General features: G+C 43.5%; 1 protein-coding gene across 6 annotated transcripts in view; it reads left to right on the top strand.

Moving 5' to 3' along the window:
• PDE11A (phosphodiesterase 11A) overlaps positions 1 to 14,085 on the top strand; it is an 807,989-nt gene that overhangs the window by 629,989 nt on the left and 163,915 nt on the right. For all 6 annotated transcript variants that reach the window (XM_056536201.1, XM_056536200.1, XM_056536203.1 and 3 more), the window contains one exon: positions 538 to 647. In XM_056536201.1, coding sequence (XP_056392176.1) covers positions 538 to 647 — 110 coding nt within the window. The remainder of the gene's footprint in view (positions 1 to 537; positions 648 to 14,085) is intronic.

Below are 14,085 nucleotides of genomic sequence, written 5' to 3'. Positions count from 1 at the left end.
AGTTGTAGTTTTGCAACAGCTGCAGGCACCCTGCTTGGGAAACACTGGTCTATGTAGAGGACAGGAGCTTCTTCAGGGTCCTCTACAGTACATGCAATGTCCTAAAAAAGTAACATGGAGCCGCCCTCACCTGATGCCCAAAGGAGCAGGTAACCCTGGTACAGGTAAAGAGTACAGAACATGTAATACCTCCCTGTACTGAAGGGGGCGCTACCAGACTTCAGTCAGTGCATACGCTTCAGTAATACAGGGGTTTTACCAGTAAATTGCCCATTCTGATTGGTCGGTTCTTCCGGCCATTAACACGTTTCACTGATCTGGACTGTCCGTAGCATTGTATGTTGAGTCTGGTTTCAACTTACAATGGTCCAGAAAAGACCATTGTATGTTGAAACTATTGGGATCACTGTACTTTATAACAAAAACAAAAAAACTTACTAGAAGGAAAGAAATGAAACCTATTTTATCCACATGGGCTGAGATCTCTCACGTTTACTGCATGCAGGAGTTATAGTCTTATTTATTTTTAATCTGCAGACAGCAGGGTTCCAGGAAATTCTGACCGACACGGAGATATTGGCTGTGCTGGTGGGGTGTCTATGTCATGATCTTGACCACAGAGGAACCAATAATGCCTTCCAGGCCAAGTAAGTTAATCTAATGTAACAATGTGCAGAATTTAATTAGCAAATCTTTACGTTCTATTCATTGACGGGTGGATTTATATGTGGGAATATTCATTTTTTATGCTCCATGAGCTGAGGCATCTACTACTGTGTAAACACATTATGGGAAATGATGCAGCGGCTCTTCTTGCTTTAATTGCGGGATTGCTTTCATTTCACGCTGTCAGCTGTATTTTGTCTTATATAAGGAGGCCTCTTAAATTCAAGGGCTCATTTCTGCCGCTCACGTTCAGTACTAACTAAAATATTCACATGGTTAGATCCCTCGGCCAGACATGGTTACTAGAGTGTCCCACACCGGATCACTAGACAATTCAATACCTCAAGAAAACTTCTTCTCCCCATCTACTCCTTTTAAGACTCACTGGGGCAAATTTACTAATACAGTCCAATTCTTAGAAAGTGCAAACTAAGGTTCGACTGTCTAAAAATGCCCCAGATTTATCGCAGTGTGCCATACTGTTGGTAAATCTTGTGCTTCTTTAGCCTGTCTAGTCTATGTTTAAACCAACTATTAATTGGCTTTGAGGGGTATTCCAGGACTTTTTTTTTTCATCATCCTTTGAGCCCATGATGAAAAGTTAGAATACAGTGGCCCCCGACCTACGATGGCCCCGACATACGATCATTTCAACATACAATGGCCTCTCAGAGGCCGTCGCATGTTGAAGGCAGCATCAACATATGCTGCTTTTGTATGTCGGGGCCATCGCATAAACGGCTATCCGGCAGCGCAGACTGCTTCAGCTGCCACTGGATAGCCATTTACGGTGCCCCGTGTGGTCCGCTGACGATCACTTACCTGTCCTCGGGGCTCCTGCGCGTCCTCTTTGGGGTCCCCTGCATCGTCGGCGCTCTCCATCGTGGTCATCACGTCGCTGTGCACGCCGTCCCGTCATCCAATAGGAGCGGCGTGCGTAGCGACGTGATGGCGGCGACGGAGAGCAAGGATGCCGGGGAAGCAGAGGCCTTGCCGGAGCGACGGGGACACCACGGGGACGCGGCGACAGTGATGGAAGGCGACATCCAGGGCAGTGGTGACAAGTGGTGACGGTCCGGAGCGGCGGGGACACGTGAGTACAACCTCCAATACCAGTGGTCTTCAACCTGCGGACCTCCAGATGTTGCAAAACTACAGCTCCCAGCATGCCCAGACAGCCGTTGGCTGTCCGGGCATGCTGGGTGTTGTAGTTTTGCAACATCTGGAGATCCGCAGGTTGTAGACCACTGTCCTATACTTTACATTGCACAGATCCCTCAACATACGATGGTTTCAACAAACGATGGTCCATTTGGAACGGATTACCATTGTATGTTGAGGGACCACTGTACTGTGTAATTTGCTTCTATTACCTCTGTGCTGCTATCCGCCCACCCGCTGCAGTATAGCCATGCCTCCTGGAGACCATGTGACAGATTTATCAGACTGTTTAGACCAGTTTGGATGGTCTATATTTGTCTCTCAGAAAGTCTCAGTCATTTTAGTTGAGACTTTTGTGAGACTTTTGTGAGACTTTTGCTTTCGAGCCCTTCGCCGCAGAAATAATATAGTGGTCTACAATAGAGCATAAAATGCAGGGGTCAGGAATTTATCAACTGCGACTTTTATGGGAAAGTCTCAAAAAATTGTCATCAGCAGAAAATACACCGATATGTCAGACCTGGCGTAAATCCAATCTAAATTGTTATTAGGAAGTCTTTTAGCAATTTTTTTTTTTTGGGAACGTACAAGACGACACAGTGCAGTTTACGTTTCCAATTGATTTTAGCTTGAATGTGAAGGGTAATCTAATCTAATAATATATAAAATTCTAAAATAATATAGTTTACTCCCAATGATTCCTAATTTTTTTTTATTTTTTGGTAATTTTTGTTATCTTTGTAGATGTCTTATGATAATTTTGTGTTTTGGCTTTCTATATTTTAGTGCTCCAATTTCACTTTTGCAGCTGATTCGAAGAAAGCATATGAATTTATGCCATGCCCATGGTACAATTTATTCTCTCTCTAGAACTCTCACAACATGTGTAGTGGAAGAGTGGTGCAGTTTCCCCTGGCAACCAATCAGATTTCTTCTTAAATTTTGTAAAAAAAAATTGCAAAAAATTGACAAAGCAATTGGTTTGCTATGGTTACTGCACCACTCTTCCTCTACACAAGTTGTCATCAGTCTCCTCCTTTTGAATGCCACGATACTATGCTGCTGAATAATGACTGTGCCTAGGGCTATGTTCTCCCAACAGAATGTCCACACGGAGAATCTCTACGCGCATATTCCGTCCAGTGTGTGCGCTGGCAAAATCCTCCGGTGCTCGAACCGCACAGGAATGTGCTGTCTCTTAGACAGTTATGCATTCCGTAAAGCTTCCACACAAAGAAAGTCAGGAAAGATTTGGCATGGAAATTCCACTGTGTGCACAGTATAGCAGAGTCACGTTGAATTAAACGTGACTGCTGCAGCGGAATCTCTTTTACAATTTCCTATCCGAAATTTGGAATAAAATTTCCATCATGTGAACCTAGCCTACAATTCTGGCTGTTTACCACATGGATAATCCTCCTTTTGAACTTAGACTAAAAAAGTTGAGAAGTAACTTAGAAAGCTTTAAAAAGGGAATATAAATATTAATCCCTTAAAGGGGTACTCCGCCCCTGGCATCTTATCCCCTATCCAAAGGATAGGGGATAAGATGTCAGATCGCCTGGGTCCCGCTGCTCGGAACCCCGAGGATCGCTGCTGCAGCACCCCGCTATCATTACTGTGCAGAGCGAGTTCGCTCTGTGCGTAATGACGGGCGATACAGGGTCCGGAGCAGCGTGACGTCATGGCTCCGCCCCTCATGACATCACGCCCCGCCCCCTTAATTCAAGTCTATGGCAGGGGGCGTGACGACCGCCACGCCCCCTTCCCATAGACTTGTATTGATGGGGCGGGCCGTGACGTCACGAGGGGCAGATCCGTGACGTAATGATGCTCCGGCCCCTGTATTGCCCCTCATTACGTGCAGAGCGATCTCGCTCTGCGCAGTAATGATAGCGGGGTGCTGCAGCAGCGATCCCCGGGGTCATCAGCAGTGGGACCCCGGCAATCTGACATCTTATCCCCTATCCTTTGGATGTCTAGGGGCGGAGTACCCCTTTAAGGACCGAGCGTTTTTCCACTTTCACTTTTTAAAAATCATAACCCTTTCAATTTTGCACCTAAAAATCCATATGATGGCTTATTTTTTGCACCACCAATTCTACTTTGTGAACAAAGAGGTCGTCCAGCTCTCGGGATGCAATAAAAGAAGTATTCTTTATTAATCCAGCAGATAGGATAGACACATAGAAGCAGAAGCGTCTGACGCATTTCGCACAGAACGTGCTTATTCGTAGACTGGCTTCTCAACTTAACACACAGTTTAAAATACAAGTAAAAAGAGTCACATGACCCGTTACATCATTGGTTTGGTACAAGGCATTACAAAAAACCTGGATAGTGGATGAGTGGACGATGGTCTCCGTGTCTCAATGGGTGGCTACCTGAAATGCATATACATTACTTTCCGTGTGACTTGATAATCCAGTGTACAGGTTACTGGACACGGCAAAATCGTGAGTTGCATGAATTACTCAAGAGCATTATTGATTTAAAGCATATATAAAACAATCGTACTGGGAGATATATGATATATTGCACATTAATTTCCTTTAAGTGTTGCTATGGGTAACCACCCAAAGACTTCAGAGACGACCTTCGCTTCTCCACTTTACAGAGTATATAAATTCTTCCTGATTTATCTAGAGGATGAATAAATAGAGAAAAGAAGAAAGATGGGGATTACAAGGCTGTTGGGGTACATATTGTAAGTTGTAAACAATATAAGCCGTAACGGACAATGGAAACAAGGATATAAAATAACATGATCATTATTGTGTACTTTAAGAAATAAAGAGGCGACAGTAATTTTTTCGTGGTAAATGAATAGTTTCATAACCCATAAAGGCTATGAACACGTAACTACTAAGTCTAGCCTCTTATTAAGACCCTTTGGCTGTCTGGTTTCCAATAGGAACATCCAATATGTTTCCCTATTATGCAGTTTTCTTATTAGGTCTCCACCCCTAGGACCTAATCGGACCTTCTCCATGCCTGTAACTTTCAAGTGTTTATGGTCCCCTGCATGGGTGTCCCTGAAGTGCCTAGTTAGCATGGATACACCAACTGAATTATTACCTATGTCTGAGACATGCTTCCTGAACCTAGTTTTTAGGGAGTTAGATGTGCAACCCACATATTGTACACAGCATGCCACACAGGTGGCCACATACACCACATATTTGGAGTTACAATTTATGTAATCTTTTATTTTGTGGGTGGCTCCTGTGTGGCATGAGGTGACTTCTTTAGACACTTGCATGTATCCACAGGTAAGGCATCTATTATGGCCACACCTCCAATTTCCAGCTTCATGTAACCAAGTACGGTTTAATGTAGGCGTACTCTGAAAAAGACTGGGGGATATAGTGGATCCTATCGTTGGTCCTCTTCTAGACACTGTGGATATGCCTCCTGCAACAATTTCTCTCAGGATGTTATCTGTTTCAAGTATTGGTATATATTTTAAGATAATTTGTCTGATTTTGTTGAATTGTACACTATATGGTGTGATGAAGAACGGTTTTTTGTTCCTTTTTATGTTTTCCTTTCCTCTTTTAATTTTCTCTTTATTGATCATGGTGACTGAATCTGCACTGCTGCTTGTATTTGTTTGAAGTGTGGGTGGATCTATTGGTTGGTTGATCTGTCTTCTAGAGTACCTTAATAGGTCCCCCCTGTCTATGGCATCCATTTTCGCCCTAGCTGTTTTCAATACTGTGTCTGAGTACCACCTATTTTTAAACCTACATGTTAGCTCTTCCGTTGCAATATGCAGTGCAGTCGGATTGGTACAATTTCTTTTAATGCGGCACATCTCACCAAAGGGTATGTTATCTAGTACATGTCTAGGGTGGCATGATGTAGCCGCCAAAACAGAGTTGGTGGCCTTCTCTTTATTCATCCTCTAGATAAATCAGGAAGAATTTATATACTCTGTAAAGTGGAGAAGCGAAGGTCGTCTCTGAAGTCTTTGGGTGGTTACCCATAGCAACACTTAAAGGAAATTAATGTGCAATATATCATATATCTCCCAGTACGATTGTTTTATATATGCTTTAAATCAATAATGCTCTTGAGTAATTCATGCAACTCACGATTTTGCCGTGTCCAGTAACCTGTACACTGGATTATCAAGTCACACGGAAAGTAATGTATATGCATTTCAGGTAGCCACCCATTGAGACACGGAGACCATCGTCCACTCATCCACTATCCAGGTTTTTTGTAATGCCTTGTACCAAACCAATGATGTAACGGGTCATGTGACTCTTTTTACTTGTATTTTAAACTGTGTGTTAAGTTGAGAAGCCAGTCTACGAATAAGCACGTTCTGTGCGAAACGCGTCAGACGCTTCTGCTTCTATGTGTCTATCCTATCTGCTGGATTAATAAAGAATACTTCTTTTATTGCATCCCGAGAGCTGGACGACCTCTTTGTTCACAATTTGTACTTGGCCGAGGGCGGGACCGGCACGTCCGTGCTCAGCTGATGCATGTTCCCTAACAGGTGGTGAGCGGAACCAGTACTTTGTGCATACAGACCAATTCTACTTTGTAATGACATCAGTCGTTTTACTCAAAAATCGACGGCAAAACCCCCAATAAAATCATTGTGCAACAAAATTGAAGAAAAAACACAATTTTGTAAATGTTGTCGGCTTCCGTTTCTACGCTGTACATTTTTCGGTATAAATGACACCTTATCTTTATTCTCTAGGTCCATAAGATTAAAATGATGCCCTATTTACCATATTTTTCGCCGTATAAGACGCACTTTCCTTCCCCAAAACTGGGGGGAAAAGTTGGTGCGTCTTATACGGCAAATACACATTAAAACCGGCGGTCCCTGCGCCATCAACGGCCGGGACCCGCGGCTAATACAGGACATCACCGATCGCGGTGATGCCCTGTATTAACCCTTCAGATGCGGCGATCAAAGCTGACCGCCGCTTCTGAAGCGAAAGTGACACTAACTTGGCTGCTCAGACGGGCTGTTCGGGACTGCGATCTGATTGGTTGCTATGGGCAACTTTTCCTTTGCACAGGTTTTGATAAATCTCCCCCATGATGAATGTGGCACAAATCATCGAAGCCAGTGGGTTTGCAATGGGAAATCTGCCCTATTATTGCCCGCTCTATACAGGATAGGGGATAAGTATCATATTGCGAGGGGTCCAACCACTTGGATCCCCCTGGCAGCTCCATAGACAATAAATATAGTGGCAACACACATGCATGATTTGCCACTCCAATCAAAATAAAGACTCAGGGCCCTGTTCTCCAGATCACAGGGGCTCCCAGTTTTTTAGGAAAACCAATAAAAAAATGCTATGTCGTCACCTAAAAAAAATAAAAAAGTGCATCCACCATAGAGGTAAGACATTTGACTGTTAAAGGAGAACTCCAATAGAGAACTTTTTTTAATCAACTGATGCCAGAAAGTTAAACAGATTTGTAAATTACTTCTATTAAAAAAAATCTTAATCCTTCCAGTACTTATTAGCCGCTGTATACTACAGAGGAAATTCTTTTCTTTTTAAATTTCTTCTCTGTCACGACCACATTGCTCTCTGCTGACACCTCTGTCCATTTTAGGAACTGTCCGGAGGAGGATAGGTTTGCTATGGGGATTTTCTCCTGCTCTGGACAGTTCCTAAAATGGACAGAGGTGTCAGCAGAGAGCACCGTGGTCAAATAGAAAGGAAATCCCAAAAAGAAAAGAATTTCCTCTGTAGCATACAGCCACCAATAAGTACTGGAAGGGTTAAGATTTTTTAATAGAAGTAATATACAAATCTAGTATGCAAATTTAACCACACCTCAAGAATATCACCCTACTGGGTGCACAATGAATTAAAAATGAGACAGATGGTTTCTGAAAAAATGCTAATTTTAATAAAAGTCAGAAATATCAATATAAAATAGTAGTTAAAAGATCAGAGCATTAGTAATAATAAACTGTCACTGGGCCCTAATGACAGATAGATGTTGAAGCAACTACCTAAATAATTCTAGAATAGTCCATGGATATTGCTCCGAATTGGACTGTTAGTCCGGCAAAAAAATATAGTAGATGTTTCAAATGATGGCACAATTGTTAGAGTGGCATTAGATGGATTCGCTCACAGTTTGTATAGAATGAATGGAACAGTCTCACCCTGGCTGCTGGTTCCGCACTGCGGCGGGCCAATGGAAACAAGTGCTGTATTCTCTGCGATGTTCTCGGCGTAAATGCCTTGGCAGCTGGAGGGTTCCGGCAAGGAGCTCCCTCGTAAGCGGTCCGTGGTGTCAGCAAACACCGATGTCAGTAACGGACTCACACTAGAAGCAGCAGACTTGTGGTAGGCTCGGTGAGCGAGATCAGTAGTTAATGCAGCAGGTGGTTTGGGTTGCGAACTTCCGTGCCGGCTAAAGTTCAGATGTTGTTGGTAATTAAGGTAGTGCTTGTATATCGCTCTGTTCAGATGAAACGGCCTAGACGCGTTTCAGGGTGCTCAAATTGACCCCTTCTTCAGTAGGCAAGTATAGAAAATAGTACCTATGCATCCTTTATATACTGGATACACATGTGTCCTTCATTAGGGAGAAAGAGAAAAACTGTGGAATAGACTTGGAAATAAAACCTGGTTAGTGGATTTTCGATCACTACCTTTATATGGATATAAGACTTTACTCAATCTCTCTATATAACTAAATATTGGATATAACCATACAATAGATATCATAATATATTTCTTGATAGTTGATCCTTATCAAACTAATTTTTTTCAAAAATTTTTTTGTATAGATATAAACACAAACGAAATACACACATTAAATCTGTTCAACTTTCTGGCGCTTAGTTGATTTAAAAGAAAAAAAAAAAAAAGTTTTCCACCGGAGTACCCCTTTAACCCCTTCCCGACCTATGACATACCTGTACGTCATGGGTGGCAAGGTGTTCCCGACCCATGACATACAGGTACGTCATGAACATTACTGCCGCTACTCACGGCACCCCGCAGCGCCCGGTGAGATGGTGGCTATCACTGATAGCCAGCCATCTTACCGTGCGACCACGGGGGGTTTCATCCCACACCCCCCCCAGCGATCGCTGCTATCAGCTGGTCAAATCTGACTAGCTGATAGCAGCGTTTCGCTATGAAAATACTTAGCAGCGCGGTGTGTGAGTCCCGATCACGGGGATCGGGACACACACCGCTCTGCTAAGTGTCCCTGACCCGTCCCCCGGCGTCACTTACCCGTCCGAGCGGTGTCCCGAGCGGTCCCGGCGTCCTCCGTGCGGTCCCGGCGTCCTCCATGCGGTCCTGGCTGCACTGCGTCCCGGAGGTGAGTTTCCGGCAGCAGTGCGGCATCTTCATTGGCAGCAGTGAGATCGCCGTAAAGCGATCTCACTGCTGCCTCTGAGAGTTTCAAAACTGCAACTTCCAGCATGCCCAGACAGCCTTTGGCTTTCTGGGCATGCTGGGCGTTGTAGTTTTGCAACATCTGGAGGTCCACAGTTTGGAGACCACTGTATAATGGTCTCCAATCTGTGCTCTTCCAGATGTTGCAAAACTACAAATCTCAGCATGCTCAGTCTGTCCAGGCATGCTGGGAGTTGTAGTTCTCTAACATCTGGAAGAGCACAGATTGGAGACCATTATACAGTGGTCTCCAAACTGTGGACCTCCAAATGTTGCAAAACTACAACTCCCAGCATGCCCAGACTGCCCAAGCATGCTGGAAGTTGTAGTTCGGCAACATCTGATCCTTCAGATATTGCCGAACTACAACTTCCAGCATGCCTGGGCAGTCTGGTCATGCTGGGAGTTGTAGTTTTGCAACAACTGGAGGCACACTAGTTGGGAAACATTGTCCGTTTCCTACCTCAGTGCCTCCAGCTGTTGCAATTGTTGCAAAACTATAACTCCCAGCATGCACTGGCAGACCATGCATACTGGGAGTTGTAGTTTTGCAACAGCTGGAGGCACACTGGTTTGGAAACACTAAGTTTGGTTGCAAAACACTTGAAAGTTTATTACTTAACTTAGTGTTTCCAAACCAGCGTTCCTCCAGCTGTTGCAAAACTACAACTCCCAGCATGCACGGACAGCCAAAGGGCATGCTCGGAGTTTGCAACAGCTGGATGTTTGCCCCCTCCCCCAAATGTGAATGTACAGGGTACACTCACATGGGCGGAGGTTTACAGTGAGTGCTGCAAGTTTGAGATGGCGCAAATTTTGCGCTGCAGCTCAAACTTCCAGCGTCAAACTTGCTGTGAACCTCTGCCCATGTTACTGTACCCTAAAAACACTACACTACACTGACACTAACCTAAAATAAAAAGTAAAAAACACTACATATACACATACCCCTACACAGCCCCCCTCCCCCCAAAAAATGAAAAACGTCTGGTACGCTACTGTTTCCAAAACGGAGCCTCCAGCTGTTGCAAAATAATAACTCCCAGTATTGCCGGACAGCCATTGACTGTCCAGGCATGCTGGGAGTTTTGCAACAGCTGGAGGCACCCTGTTTGGGAATCATTGGCATAGAATACCCCTATGCAAATCCCTAATTCAGGCCTCAAATGCGCATGGCGCTCTCTCACTTTGGAGCCCTGTCGTATTTCAGGGCAACAGTTTTGGGACACATATGGGGTATCGCCGTACTCGTGAGAAATTGCCTTACAAATTTTGGGGGGCTTTTTCTTCTTTAACCCCTTATGAAAAGGTGAAGTTGGGGTCTGCACCAGCATGTTAGTGTAAAAAAATAAATTTTTTACACTGACATGCTGGTGTTGCCCTATACTTTTCATTTTCACAAGAGGTAAAAGGGAAAAAAGACCCCCAAAATTTGTAACGCAATTTCTCCCGACTACGGAGATACCCCATATGTGGGCGCAAAGTGCTCTGGGGGTGCACAACAAGGCCCAGAAGGGAGAGTGCGCCATGTACATTTGAGACGATTTGCACAGGGGTGGCTGATTGTTACAGCAGTTCTGACAAACGCAAAACAATAAATATTCATATGTGACCCCATTTTGGAAACTACACCCCTCACGGAATGTAATAAGGGGTGCAGTGAGCATTTACACCCCACTGATGTATGACAGATTTTTGGAACAGTGGTCTGTGAAAATGAAAAATAAAATTTTTGATTTGCACAGTCCACTGTTTCAAATATCTGTCAAACGCCAGTGGGGTGTAAATGCTCACTGCACCCCTTATTAAATTCCATGAGGGTATAGTTTCCAAAATGGGGTCACATGTGGGGGGGGTCCACTGTTCTGGCACCATAGGGGCTTCCTAAATGGGACATGCCCCCCAAAAACCCTTTCAGAAAAACTCACTCTCCAAAATCCCATTGTCACTCCTTCCCTTCTGAGCCCTCTACTGCGCCCGCCGAACACTTTACATACGCATATGAGGTATTTCCTTACTCGAGAGAAATTGGGTTACAAATTTTAGGGTGATTTCTCTCCTTTTACCCCTTGTAAAAATCCAAAAATTGGGTCTACAAGAAAATGCGAGTGTAAAAAATGAAGATTTAGAATTTTCCCCTTCACTTTGCTGCTATTCCTGTGAAACACCTAAAGGGTTAAAACACTTACTGAATGTCATTTTGGATACTTTGGGGGGTGCAGTTTTTATAATGGGGTCATTTATGGGGTATTTCTAATACGAAGACCCTTAAAATCCACTTCCAACCTGAACTGGGCCCTGAAAAATTACGATTTTGAAAATCTTGAGAAAAATTGGAAAATTTCTGCGGAACTTTGAAGCCCTCTGATGTCTTCCAAAAGTAAAAACTTGTCAATTTTTTTATGCAAACACAAAGTAGACATATTGTATATGTGAATCAATATGTAATTTATTTGGAATATCCATTTTCCTTTCAAGCAGAGACTTTCAAAGTTAGAAAAATGCTAAATTTTCAAAATTTTCATGAAATTTTTAGATTTTTTACCAAGAAAGGATACAAATATCAGTGAAATTTTACCAACAACATAAAGAAGAATATGTCACGAAAAAACAATCTTGGAATCAGAATGATAAGTAAAAGCATTCCAAAGTTATTAATGTTTAAAGTGACAGTGGTCAGATTTTCAAAAAATGCCCAGGTCATGAAGGTGAAAATGGGCTGGGTCATGAAGGGGTTAAATGACCTATGGTGGCAAAATGGTGTAATACTGAACTTGCTTACCACCCTTGCCATGACAGCCTTTGCCATAGCAGCTATCTGCAGTCACCACTGTATGCACTTACTGCATACAGTTTTATACAGTATGTAGTATTTTAATACTTCTTAGTAGTATAAGTTCATACGCAGTTAGGACTTCATCACCATTTTCCTTTAAGACAGTGGTGTGCAAACTGTGGCCCTTTGGCTGTTGCAAAACTACAACTCCCAGCATGCCCAGACAGCCGTTGGCTGTCTGGGCATGCTGGGAGTTGTAGTTTTGTAACAGCTGGAGGGCCACTGTTTAGAAACCACTGCTTTAAAGGGATACTACAGTGGAAAACAATTTTCTTATAATGAGCTGATGCCAGAATGTTATGCAGATTTGTAAATTACTTCTATTTAAAAATCTTAATCCTTCCAGTACTTATCAGCTGCTGTATGCTCCACAGGAAGTTCTTTTTGCTTTGAATTTCTTTTCTGTCTTACCACAGTACTCTCTGCTGACACCTGTGTCCATTTCAGGAACTGTCCACAGTAGAAGCAAGTCCCCATAGCAAACCTATCCTGCTCTGGACAAATCCTGACATGGACAGAGGTGTCAGCATAGAGCACTGTAGTAAGACAGAAAATAAATTCAAAGAGAAAAAAAAGAAAACCTCTGGAGCATACAGCAGCTTATAAGTACTGGAAGGATTAAGATTTTTAAATAAAAGTAATTTACAAATCCGTTTACATTTCTGGCACAAGTTGATATGAAAAAAAAATGTGTTTTCCACCGGAGTACCCCTTTAAGCATGGTGGAAGTATGGAAGTATACTGCAACCATGACACCTGAAGACACAGACAGGGCATGGTTCTTGGTAGGAACCAGATTCTGCTCATACTGCCACTATGGTCATCCCCCTGACATCTGCTAAGTACTTATCAGCTGCTGTATGCTCCACAGGAAGTTCTTTTCTTTTTGGATTTATTTTCTGTCTTACCAGAGTGCTCTCTGTTGACACCTCTGTCCATCTCAGGAACTGTCCACAGTAGGAGCAAGTCCCCATAGCAAACCTATCCTGCTCTGGACAGTTCCTGACATGGACAGAGGTGTCAACATAGAGCACTGTGGTCAGACAGAAAACAAATTCCAAAAGAAAAGAACTTCCTCTGGAGCATACAGCAGCTGATAAGTACTGGAAGGATTAACATTTTTAAATAAAAGTAATTTACAAATATTTTTAAATTTCTGGCACAAGTGGATATGAAAAAAAATTGTTTTCCACCAGAGTTCCCCTTTAAGCATGGTGGAAGTATACTGCAACCATGACACCTGAAGACACAGACAGGGCATGGTTCTTGGTAGGCCCAGACTCTGCTCATACTGCCACTATGGTCATCCCCCTGACATCCCCCCGTCATATTACAGCCGCTATGCCGCCCTCCAGGGAGACTTAGTCGATGCATTTTTCCAAGTATAATCTCTCCTACTCAATTCTAGAGACTGAAACCCCATCTTGTCATCATAGGCCAGGATCCAAAAGTGAAATAGTAAGGCACATAAATCTCTAGTGACAGTCCAATCCCATTCTCCTCCCCCTCACAACAATCCTCCATTTTATAATTACATTCCATACTTCTTCCGCTGCCACATTTTAGCCATTTGCGCTGTCAGCCCCTTGACCCAATTATTGTCTAAACCGATGTGGTATTATGGAGCTTGGCTGGAATCTCAGTGTTGCTCAACCAGCAAGGAGGAGTCCAGAGCCGAACATAACAAATGATGGCGCTCATCCGCAGGCACATCACAGTTAACCTTAGAAAAGAACTAAAAGATGTTTTTCCTTCCTTTACTTTTTATTTCCTTTCAGCCGGTGTGCCACGGCCCCATTGTCTGTAAAAATGTAGCTCTGCTCCCCCTTTCTCCCGTGCCCCTTTCTGCTGGCTGGGCGGCTTCCCTGTCCTATGGAAGAACATGTGACCATATCCGTCACTCGGCCTCCTCTGCTGCGAATGCACTCCTTGCTTGGGCGCAGTGTAACACTATGGAGAAGGCAGAGTGATGTGTATCGTCACATGCTCCTCCATTGGACACCATCTTATGAA

The sequence above is a fragment of the Hyla sarda genome, chromosome 8 (genome assembly GCF_029499605.1).
Source record: "Hyla sarda isolate aHylSar1 chromosome 8, aHylSar1.hap1, whole genome shotgun sequence".
Taxonomy (NCBI): Eukaryota; Metazoa; Chordata; class Amphibia; order Anura; family Hylidae; genus Hyla; species Hyla sarda.
Note: the sequence above shows the minus strand (reverse complement) of the source record. Positions and strands in the feature narration are given on the sequence as shown.